We start from the raw sequence: 12543 nt of genomic DNA on the forward strand, positions 1-12543 counted from the left end.
TCCAAGGTCAGGATCAAACCCGGTTCTCTGACACTGTGAGGCAGCAGCTCTACCAGCAGCCTAATTATTCCCAATGCTCATCATTCTTACTTCTTTCAAGTCTCTATTGCACAATTCAATACAAATCCACCACTGATTTACTGTCAACTGGTGGTCCAGCACTTCCATTAATCCAGATAAAATTACAAGAGTGTACTTGAAATCTCCCTTTGGATGTTCCCCCAAAAATGTGCAGCGTAGGCTGGGTGAGATGGCCAATCTCGACCTCATAGGAACTTCCACAGCCCATCGAATTCCCCCTTGCAGCCGGGGCTCTGGACCTCCAGCCTGGCCAGAGCCGGCAATCCCATTCCCATAGCCGAATTTGCAGGACAGTATCTCGAATATTCCAGCTGCAGTCTCACCAATACCTTGGACAGCTATAACATGATGTCCCAACTCCTGCACTGTCCAATAATGGTAAGAGTGCCTTCTTAACCAAGGCATGTCCACCAGAGTCTATTTTGAGATAACTATGTACTTGTACCTCTGGGTCTCTGCTTTACCAAAGACTGTCACTCACTATCTACGGTTTCACTTACCAAAATACATCAAATTGCCTTGTCCGAGTTAAACTCCATCTGCCATTCCTTTGCCCATTTTCCCAGTTCATCTAGATCTTGTTGCAACTGTAGATAGCCTTCTTTCCTGTCTACCACACCACCCATTTTGGTTTCCTCTGCAGACTTGCTGATTATACCACCTAGATTTTCACCCAGTTTCACATATATGACGAACAGCATGAGGCCCAGCACCTTTCTCCAAGTAAGCTTGTATTAGTTTTTACCCTGACTGTTCGGGGGGGGGGAGGGGTTAAATTATACCCTCAGCAAAGTTGTGAGAGATTATTGCCCAAAAATAGTCACTTCACATCTGCCTAAACCAATTGTAAACAGGATCTCACCTGCTTGAATTAACCTTCCTGCTGAGACCCCGTGATGCTACTCCCAGGGCCTTGTCACTTACTATGTCATGTTCTGGTTTAACTTATCAGAATATAACACTTTGCACATGTCTACATTCTATTCTGTATCGAACTAGCTCAGCAATGAATGAATGGTGTGATTTCAAATTAGAATACAATTCTGTTCAATATACAAAGTAAATCTTTAATAAAATCTTTATTTTCCATGTCCCCACAACAATCTTTATATTAGGTAATTTTTTAAAATATAGTACAGAACAGCTGGAAGCAGCGAAAAAGACTGTGTAAGTACATTCACAGAAGAGTTACTCCATTGCTGGCATGCTTGGAACAGTGAAAAGGGATGTGCAATAGTATCGCGAGCTTTCACTTCTTGCGAGGAGGAAGGCAGAGGAGAGGCATCACTTTACCTGATACCAAATGCAGGGCTGGCGCTAGACAGGTTGCCAACAAAACTGTTAAGTGCTTTTACACACAAAAACAGAGTTAAAGAGCAAAGCACGAGTGTGGCTTATGGACATTTGCAGATGAAGCTCTGTGTAACAATGACAGGGAGTGGCCCTGAGGCTGGAGATGAGAGTGCCACAGTCATTCAAACATCAAAGGCCACGAATTGGACCACAATCCTTGCTAACCCAGCCTCGGCCACAAGTCAGTGAGCTGCCCGATGGAACACACCTCAGGATCAAAATGCTTCAACCTAGCGCACAGGAAACCCCACTTTACAGCACCCGGAGACGGGCAGGTGGTTTTGGAAAAATAGCTTTGTGTATTCAAAAAATAAAATTTTATTTTCTATCTAGCACAAGGCTAACCCTTAAAATCCAGTAAATAAACAAGTGAATACCTGCAATGGGCCAACATTCCCTCCACATTTCTGATCAGCCACCCAAAGGAAGAGGTGCGAACAGCTGTGCACAAGGTTAACAATATAAAACTGTCCTCTACCATGTTGATAACTGAACTTTAAATCCTTTCTCCACTTTAAAATACACCTCCCATTTATTTACTAGGAGACATGTCCTGGTTGTAAACGGTGATCTATAGACACCCTTCAATGGTCTCCCGTCTCCAAAAAAGTAACAAAAACAAATGTTAATTCCTTCTTTTAAATCACACACTTTATACATTAGTTTCTTATAAACCAAGCAGCCTCATAAAAATAGCACAAATTAGCTCTATATTAATATATTCATTTCTGTAAATATGATACATTAAAGCAATACCCTTGCATTCCTTGTAAACTCCATCAGCACCCAACTTACCCCCTTTCTCATTAACAATCAAGCTGACCTTCAGTTAGTGGTGGTGGTACAGAGACTCCAACAACTTTGTACCAATGTTGCTTCAATCCATATTGGGTGGTTAGGGGGTGGAAGGAGCACCTTCTGTGAACCGCTGCAGGACTGACACTGTTAAATCCCAACAGAAAACGAGAGGGAACTGTTGGGAATGAGCTCAACAACACTCCAATGAGCTGAAACCACCCCCCCCCCCCCCCAACCCCTGGTGTCCTTTCACCCATGGCACATAGTTGGCAGAGACCAACTGCGGAATTAAATGTGTGGAGCAATTGGGGTGGTGAGTGAGGTGGGCATTGACAACACCAAGGGGTAACCCGAGGTTGCACAAAGCAAACGGAATGCAATGGGTTTGAAAAACGTTAAACAGTGACTCTGCGCAAAGTATACCACCCAGCAACATCTTATTATAGTCCAAAATGCAAAAACAGGCACTATCACAGGGCCCATGTAACTGGTGGAAAAGCTGAAAGGGAATTTTCTTTACAACCTTGATACTGTTTAATACATTTATAACTTTAAACCTGAAACGCTCCTTTCTACACAATTAGCAACACATAATAAATGAACTCTTGCAACACGATAAATGGTCATTACTTCAGAACAATGAACTACGATTGATGTAAACCTACTCCTGCTTCAATACTGCTGCACACATTACCCCTTGACCAGCCTCTGTGACATCCATGTTTAACCACACAAAAATGTTTCACCCAAGTGCACAACCAGTGGGTGACACGTTGCAGCTGCTACCTGTAACCTCACACTTTACCAGGCTTCAGGGAAGCAGTTCTAAACTCTGGCAGTCCTCTGCCATCTATGACCATTTATCTCGTGTTTAAATGGGCAGAAAGAGGCAACTTAGTGAGTTGGGTGGGAGATCATGTACTTAGGCCTAACACTAGTCATACACATCATCCAATATTTACTCTTCACAGGAGGACCACACTGTAATAGCCCTGATCCAGCAGCTTCCCAGCAGCCTGGCCCCTTCCATCACCCAAGTGTCAGATCCAAGCCTGCACTGTTCGGTGTCAATAACCTGTGTCAACAGCACCTCTACATTCATAGACACAAAAAGCTGGAGGAACTCAGCGGGACGGGCAGCATCTCTGGAGAGTGACGTTTCGGGTCTTGACTCCAGCTTTTTGTGCCTATCTTCGGCTTAAACCAGCATCTGCAGTTCCTTCCTACACTATTTTCATTCATACTTGAAATAAGGAAACTCGCATAATTGTGTTAAATACAGGCATTCAACCTCCCCCTTTTCCTCACCCCCATCCAATTTATTTCACATTAGGCTGCATTTTATTCATTATCCAAATCAAGTTGCCCAGGCCTCATTTATAGCCTGGAAAATGAACTTGTGGGAGGGGAAAATGCAATTATTCCACTTATTTCTCTGGGTAACAGCAATTTAAGCACAAGCCTGCAGTCATGCTCATCATTTCTTTAGCATAAGGGTTAAGCCCTTATGAGAAAGAAATATGCTGATTCAAATGAAATTACAATAAAAACTATAAAATTTAAAATTAGACCCCCAAAATGCTTTAAGCATACTGAAAAAAAAACAGACCCATATTTACACATTCATATTGTATGGTCTTGGTGCAAATGTCTACTCCAGTGAATCTTGTCCTGTGCATTGAATCAGAATGTTTGCAAGTGTCTGGTCAAATTGGGGAGGGGCAGCATCGCCCAAAATCCTGGTAGATTTTGTGAAAATCTCACAGCGACGTCAGGCCTGAAACATCAGACAAGTAACTATTAGGGGCTGCACCTTCAACCAATGCATTCAGGGCAGCTCTTACAGGGTAAATCACTCAATATCCCTTATGATCAAGTGGCTAGACACTGTGGGAGTGGCCATATTGTACCAGGCTCGTAGAATCCCCCTGAACAGGTGACTGTTTTCATTAATTTAATACAGTGGACATTAGCTGCATGCACTTAACTCCACTAAATATTGGTTAGGAAACAATGATGCGACCTATTTAGAGCCTCAACCACACTTACCTGATGCTTTTCAGGTACAATACATGTTTAGATGTCTATTCAGAATTTTCCGTTTGAGTGAAAAAGCTATCAAAAAACAATTCTAAACCAGTGACTGTTTGCCATGCATCAAACCATATGTGTGAAAGATCATACATATGCAGCGGTGGAATTGATCTTGGAATTTTTTTTGTTCACCATCACCAATTCTCTCCCAACAACCCTTTGAAAGCAAATTAAAGCCACAAAGTAGCCTGCCCCATCCCAACCGGCAAACACCAAATGAGAGAAGATACTTCATACCCTCATAGGAATGCATTCTTATCTGAGGTAGAAATAAAGAGGCAATCTCCACTGAACATCTTCACCAGTTATTCCCCACTCAGCATTCCAGCTATTCCCCATTACCTTGCTCTTAGTTTCCCAGCTTGTTAGGAAGCCCTGTGTCGCACACTGTCTTTACAACCTATTGGGCTTGAACAATAGAACAAGACTCTCAGAGAAGCATTAAACTCTGGTTCTTCTACTCAGAGATTGAGAGAAGTTACTGCTTGCCGGGAAAGACAGCACAAGCAGATCCTGCATCCAACAGAGAGAGGTGAGAGATTAGTGAACCAAGTTTTACAATATGAATGGAGAGAGCTGCCATGTCTTGAGCCGTGCGTGAAACAATGGAAATAGAGCCGAGGAAGTAATGTTTCAATGTTTTCCCCCCAGCCATGACCAATATTACCGGCAGAAAGTAAGGAGCCTAAACACATTAATGATTCAATTATAAAATATGGTTGGACCAATTATACTCAACTACTTTGATTTTTTTCCCTTTTATCTTGTGGCCTCAAGTGCACCAAATACCATTTAAAATAAATTTGTTTTGAAATTTTTCTTTAAAAAAAGATGCGTGTGTTGAAAAGAGATCAACTGGGCAATATGTAATTTGTTCCTGCAACACTGGTGAAGTAGGAGATGGAACCTCCCATTCTGAGAGGGGCAAACCGTAGCTCTTAGCCCACCTGTCCAATGCAGGGTATGAGAAAGCATGGTATGCAAGTTGTTTGTCCCAATTGTGCTCTCATCTCTAACTAGGGTTTATTAATCTGCAAATAAATTCCAGGCCAGGTATGAAAGTTTAAGTGTTACGCTGGTATTGATCAGCTGATGAACAGTGAGTATTTTTAGAAAGATCCAATAGCACTACCTTAACCAAATGTCAATTCAATAGTTACTATCAAAACAATTAACCTATTGATAAAGCTATAACCAACATTTTTTGACATAGCATCAGTAAAGGCCTTGTTAAATAGAGGCACATACGTGCTACAATTCACATTCTTTCCAACTGTGTAACGAGGCTCAGTGGCGGATTAATACACTCAGCCATCGCTGTTTCCCTAACCCCCCAAATTTGAAGACTCCCCCTGATCATTTAGTCAAAGTCCAAACTTCATAATTCTAACCTAGTACCATGAACAAGGCATCCTGCGGCTGCAGCTGGTGGCTCACCCACATGAACGATTAAGCAGAATTTAGAAACTAGTGACTAAAGATGTGCCAGAAACACTTCCCAACGTCACAAACGTCAAGATCACGCACCCTTCCTGGACTCGGCCTTTTTGGGAATTAGATTTCCAAACGATTCTTTGGGAGACAAATAATGTACATTTCAAAGCTTTGACTTTGGTAATGACGACTGCTATTTTGATGGGGGCATTCTTGCCAAGTCCATGGAAGATCGAAAGGCAAAATGGATGTGAGATTGCACAGCAAACTGGCCGGAGGAGAGAAGAAGCCAAAATGTCTTTGGCGTGGTTCTGAGACATGGAGAGATTGTTGTTTCTTTCTTCTTAATTCCATTCTCTCTACTTCCAGATCTGGGTGCCGAGGGATTGACCAGTCGTGGGAGCAGCCCCTGCTCCCATGGAAACTGGTGACTGTCCGTAGCTCACCATGCCATTAGCACTGTAGAAATTCATCCCCGCCATGTGCTGCGTCATCTGTAAACAAAGGAGGTCAAATGGGACTCGACAAACAATCTCCTGGCACCAATAATCCTATTCAAGTAGACCCTTTGCACGTCTGTGGAGGTGGGAACAGACTGGTTTGCTCAACACAAATCTGCATTTTGGAAGTGCAACAGATTAGTTATTTTAGATGGGAAGCTGAACTGTCCATTTGTAGATGTTTGACCAGTGGGTTGTTGATCTGTGGAATTCATTGCAACAGATGTCTGCGGAGACCAAGTTATTGGACATTTTTAAAGCAGAGATTAATAGATTCTTGATTATGTGTGAAATGTTATGGGGAGATGGCAGGAGAATGGGGTTGAGAGGGGAAAACAGCAATGAATAAATGATGGAGTAAAATCTATGAACTGAATGGCCTAATTCTGCTCCTATGTTTTATAGACCAGTTGAGAAAAATATAAAGTGCTGGGAACAACTCAGCAAGTCAGGCAGCACCTGTGGCAGGAATGGACAGCTGATGTTTCTGGACAAGGACTCTTCTTCAAACTGATGGAGTAGGGGGTAGAAAGCTGGAAAAGAGAGGCAGAGGCGGCCTAAAGCCTGGCAAGTGATAGGTGAGTACAGGTGAGGGGGTCTGATCGCCAGATGGGTAGAGACTGTGGGTAGAGAGGGTTCGGAGGTGAGAAGGAGGTAAAAGGATATCAGATAAACGAAGAGTGGAAGGTGAAGCGCGAAGGGAGGATGTGGGTGGAAGGGGGCAGTGGGGAGGGGAAATGTGGGGGAGGGGGAAATGACAGACGGAGTAGGGAGGGGTGAGAGATCAGCTGAAGGGGCCCAAATGGTAGATTTTGTGCAGGGTGCACATTCCAACCAGAAGCCGGTTCATTGAAGAATCATGACCTAAACAAAAAAAGCAGAATTGATCAGATTATGAGAGAGCTGAAGGATTTGTCACAGCGGGCTGCTGGGTTGCGGCACTATTACAGGGAAACCATTGTACTCTGCCAACGGGACATGTTTCAGGAGGAGTTCTGCACCAGACGTGCTGGGACGATGTCCCCCGTCTGACTGCAATGGTTCACAAGCAAACTATCCACTGATACATTCACCTCAGTATTTCCTCTTGTGGCAGAGACCATCTTACCTGCGCTATGTTCCACTGCAGTTGCTGTGCCTGTTGGACTCCGTACACCGGCTGAGGCATGGCCATCACACCCATGTAGGCACCTTGCTGCCCCATCATCCCACTTGGCGCACCCATCCCCTGTGCCTGCATGCCTGGCATGTATCCCGCTGGCAGTGCCATTGGAGCCACCATGCCCAATGACTGTCCCATGCTGCCCATCATACAACTGGCGTGGGTGGCTGCAGTGCCCGCAGGGGGAAAGTTTGCATAGCCACTTGGCAGACAGGGAGCATAGGATGCTTGTGCAGAGGGCATGAACATAGCACCTGGAAAACAAAGAGAAGTCACTCATTTCTATTTCTGAACAGTGGGTCATGAGCATTTGAAGAGAAGGGGCAGTGCGGTGTCACACAAGGTGGAACTGCTGCCTCACAACCTGCCACCCAAGGACCCGGGCTCGATCTTAACCTCGGCTGTTGTGTGCGAGGAGTTTGCACGTTCTTCCTGTGACTAAAAATGGCATTCCTCCAGGCGCTCCGGTTTCATCCCACATCCCAAAGATGTGCAGATTTTTGAATTGCCCCGAGTGTGCGGGGAGTGGCTGGGAAAGTGGGATAACATAAAACTAGTGTGAATTGTGTCGATGTGGACTCGGTGGGCAGAGGGCCAGTTTCCATGCTGTATCTCTCAACTAAACTAAATCATAGAATAAATGAACGGCGATTAATGAAGAAAAATGGATAGGAAAAGCATCGGAATGAGATGATACAGAAGTGGATCGTCTTAGCCCACACTGGACTAGAAGCAACATCCTGGCATCAACGGCCAACTCCCTGAACTCACAGACTGATCAACCATTTCATGTCCAGTTGCATTTTGTTCAAATGCTGCCAGCATTATCAATTTAAGTTATGGCGGAAGAGAAGGCTTCTGTAATCAAACCTCTCATCTTAAAACAGTGCTGTCTAGTTTTATGCTCCCCTATCCTGACAAAGACTGGCCTACACCCATCGTGGCTTTACATACCTCTGTAAGATCACCCTTCAATCTCCTACACTCCAGGGGAAAGTCTCAGCCTCCTTGTTATTCAAGCCCTGCAGTCCCAGTAACAAAGTTGTCATTTTTTTCGTGTACCCTTTCCACCCAGGTGGCAATGTCAAAGAGTAAACAGGATATCTTTAAGGTGACATGGGGCAAAGTCAAGTAGATGTGCAAGGCACATCTTTTTAAAGAGAGCGTGGTGAGTGCCTGGAACATGCTGTCAGGGATGCCGGAAAAGGCAGATACGATAGTGGGTTGTTGAAGTATTTGGATAGGAATATCAAAATATAAGGAATGCAGGAATATGGATTATGTGCAGGCAGATAAGAGTTGGACTTGGCATCAGTTTGGATAAGAGGCTTGAAACTGTGCTGCACTGTTCTATGGTCTACATTCTACCTGCAGGAAGATGAGATTAATTTAACTTGGCATCATGTTTGGCCCAGAGATTATAGGCCAAATGTCTGCGTTGTTTTAGATTCTATTTGCAAGCAGATGAAATTAGTTTAACTTGGCATCATGAACATTGTGGGCCGAAGGGCCTGTTCCTGTGCTGTTGTTCTACATTCTCGGATGCTGGTACGTTTTCCTCTATACCTGGACTGGGTGTTAACTGTAATCCTGCTGCATACCTTGAGCCGGTACATGGGACGGCTGTGACCCATAAAGTGAAAGAATGGAGTCCTTCGAGAGCTGCTTCTTCCCCGAATCCTCCTGCTTCACGGAGGGGTCAGCAAAGAAATTCAAGTTTTCAGCTGCTTCTTGGGGAGCAGAAGCCAAAGACTGCAAAACACAAGATCAACAGAGTGAAGCATGAACACCGAGTTCAGGCCGTCTTCTGCATGCCAATGACTGAACTATCTGCCTGTACACAGTGCCCAATGTAGCAAAGTAGATAAAGACAAACACTAAAAGATAAGAGCAATAGTACAAGTCATACGCTGTCCCTGGCCATGCTGATAACATGCACGATTCTGTTATCTTTACAAATTACACATGCACCTATTATACTCCTTGCTAGAGACCTTCCCAGTGAAGATAAACACTCTACAATTGAAACACAGTTATACAAACAAAGAGGAAATTCAGCTTGACCGTGAACTTGGTTTGTGCCCATAAAATATCAGTATTTCCACCTTCAGAGACAAATAATGATCAAGAGGCTTTTCGCCGGATACGCAGGGAATGGTGGGACATGCATCACATGCAGGCAAACAAGATCACTTTATCTTGGCACCGACTCTGTGGGCCAAACGACCAGTTCCACTGTTGTACTGTTCCATGTTACTGTGCGCACTTTTGTTCAATCATGTCCCTGCTCCTCAGTCTCAATGACCTGTTCAGTCAGTGCTGATTAATTAATGACCCACACAAACTAAAGTTTAAAAAAATTTAATATAAGAATTTAAATACGATTTGAGAACACCAAGCAGCTCAGCAAAAGAGGATGCATCGCCTGTAAATGATTCAGAAACTTTAATGAGGGATTGATTATTGCAAGATGGCACGGGAGCATGGCGACTCTTCACAGGATGATTCCAAGAGAGGATCTACTATCACCCGACACAATTGCTCTACTCTTAATTCTCTGTTCTGCACTCTGATATTTTTCTCTTTGCTTGACCCGTTTGTATTCGATTGTATTCGAGCACAGTATAGTCTAATTCAATTGGATAGCACGGAAACAAAAGCGTACTGTGAAAAACGCTGGCAATAACAAACCAAACAATTCTTGTTCATGAAAATTCAAGGCCAGATCTATCCCTGCAATGCATTGATAAATACCGTGCTTTGGAATGTGCTGGGATCCGGCTGTGGATTAGACATCATGGGTCCAAAGAGATCGAGATCATTTGCCATCGTAGAGGTTAAACTTGTGGCCCCAGTGGTTGTGGGAGCTGTTGCAGGGACATCTGGGGGAGAACATTACAAGTAAAAACATAGAAGAAAAATGGAATTGGCTACTGCACAACTGGAGGGTACAGAGGGCATAATCTCAAGTTCTTACCCAAGCCCAGAAGATCAACTGTGGCTCCCGGTGGTGCTGATGGACTTGGCTTCAACTGCAGCGGTTCATCTTTCTTTAATGCCTCAATAGAGGAAAGACAAAAATAATCAGTTGTTTACTGTAAAACTCCCAAGGTGAACAGATAAACAGCAAATGATTAGTAGCAGGTTCAGAGCTAAGGGAGCAATTACAGCACGTAGTCTGCAGAAGCGGAAGTATTAGGACATTCAGCCTCTCAAATCTGCTCTGCCATTTAATTAGACTGGGACTGATCTGATCGTACACATTGAAGCCAACCGTATAATGCAAGGCCAAGATGGAGTAGATGCGGAGAGGATGTTTCCATAATGGGAGAGTCTGGGACCAGAGGGCATATCCTTAGAATAAAAGAACGTATCTTCAGAATAGAAATGAGGAGGATGGTGATTCTGTGGAGTTAATTGGCACAGATGGTGATGGATGCCAAGTCATTGGGTATTTTTAAACCAGCGATTGATAGGTTCTTGCTTAGTAAGGGTGTCAAAGATTATGGGGAGAATGCAGAATAGGGTTGAGAGGGAAAAATAGATCAGCCATGATCAAATGTTGATGGGCTGAATGGCCTAACTCTGCTCCTATATCTTATGAATTTATTATGAATCTATCCACCAGAATCTTCTGTTCTCTTAATCTTCCACACGCCAATGAATATGGGCCCAAACTACTCAACCGCTCCATTTACGGCTACCCCTACATCCGAGGAATTAACCCAGTGAAGTTTCTTTGCATCGGCTTCAATGCAAGAACATCCTTTCTTCAGGCAGCTCAGTTGCACATGCGTCCTTTATCCAAGTAATCAATACAGATTATAAATAGTTGAGGCTCCAGCACCGATTCTGCAGCACTGCCAAGTTACTGATTACCAATCTAAATGTTACCCATTTATCCCAACTCTTGTTGGTTGGTCCATTATCTATCTACATCAATATATTACTCCCCAATTCCATGCTCTCTTATCTTGAGCAGTTACTTTTTACATGGCAATTTATTAAATGCCTTATGAAAATCCAAGTACATTACATCAAATGGTTCCACATTAACCATCCTGTCTGCAAACATATCATCACAATCTTCCCACCATTTTTGTGACAGCTGCAAATTTAGCAACCATATCTTTAGTGGCCTTGCTCAAAAATGTACGCAAAGCTCCTTGGGCACGATTCATTATAAAATGCCAACCAGATAACGATCCATTTGCACCCATTGTGCTTTTTACTAGTCAGCCAACCATTAGCTGCACAACATTCATTGTTATCGTCCATATGCGGCAACTTATCACATGGCTTCTGGAAATGTGTGCACTGTACAAGCACAGGACCTTATTCATACCAAGTACTTTTGGATTAATTGGTCTGGAAATTTTCCCATGAGTAGGTGAGTGGTCAAATCTGGGAAAGGTTAATAACAATATGGAGAGTGTGGGCTCTCTGTGAACCAAAGGGCCTGTTTACACGCTGTATCTCTCTATAAAATATGATTACTCTTCCACAGATGTAGCACCCTCTGGGCTACACCACTGCCATGCACCAGATCCCTTGTTTAGGACAGTGAAGGCATTCTCTTTCACCAAGTGGTAAAATATAATTCTATTTCAACCAGCCTCATGTACTTACTTTCTCTGGATTGAAATATAGCAACAGGCAAACAGACTTTAATCAGAGGTTGGTGAATCTGTCTGTTGCCACAGACAGCTGTGGAGGCCAAGTCAATGGATATTTTTAACGCGGAGATTGACAGATTCTTGATTAGTAAGGTGTCAGGGGTTATGGGGTGAAAGCAGGAAAACGAGGTTGAGATGGAAAGATTGGTCAGCCATGATTGAATGGTGATGTAGGCTTGATGGGCCGAATAGCCTCATTCTGCTCTTAGAACTTATGAACAAACCACAGACTCACCACTTTAACCTTTTCAAAAACAATGGATGCAGGTTTGCTTTCCTTTGCCTCAATTTCCTTTTTCCATTTATTTTCTTTCTGGAAGGGCAAAAAGCTGTTAAGCTTAAGACTGGAAGACAGCATACAACTTGATTAGATACAAGAAGCCTCGCTGCTGATCATCTGCAAAAGCATTTACAAAGATTGAGTTGCTCTTGACAGTCAAGAACA

At 43.5% G+C, this 12543-nt stretch overlaps 1 protein-coding gene across 3 annotated transcripts in view; it reads right to left on the reverse strand.

Annotated features, from left to right (window-relative positions):
- Window positions 1-1127: 1127 nt before the first annotated feature.
- The window catches only part of smap2 (small ArfGAP2), a 40581-nt gene continuing 29165 nt past the window's right edge, over window positions 1128-12543 (reverse strand). For 2 of the 3 annotated variants that reach the window (XM_033045500.1, XM_033045499.1), the window contains 6 exons: window positions 12334-12411; window positions 10400-10481; window positions 10177-10304; window positions 9024-9174; window positions 7369-7676; window positions 1128-6254 (listed from right to left, as the gene is read on the reverse strand). In XM_033045500.1, coding sequence (XP_032901391.1) covers window positions 6120-6254; window positions 7369-7676; window positions 9024-9174; window positions 10177-10304; window positions 10400-10481; window positions 12334-12411 — 882 coding nt within the window. In that variant the 3' untranslated portion in view covers window positions 1128-6119. The remainder of the gene's footprint in view (window positions 6255-7368; window positions 7677-9023; window positions 9175-10176; window positions 10305-10399; window positions 10482-12333; window positions 12412-12543) is intronic. The other variant, XM_033045502.1, reaches the window with a different exon arrangement.

The sequence above is a fragment of the Amblyraja radiata genome, chromosome 27 (genome assembly GCF_010909765.2).
Source record: "Amblyraja radiata isolate CabotCenter1 chromosome 27, sAmbRad1.1.pri, whole genome shotgun sequence".
Taxonomy (NCBI): domain Eukaryota; kingdom Metazoa; phylum Chordata; class Chondrichthyes; order Rajiformes; family Rajidae; genus Amblyraja; species Amblyraja radiata.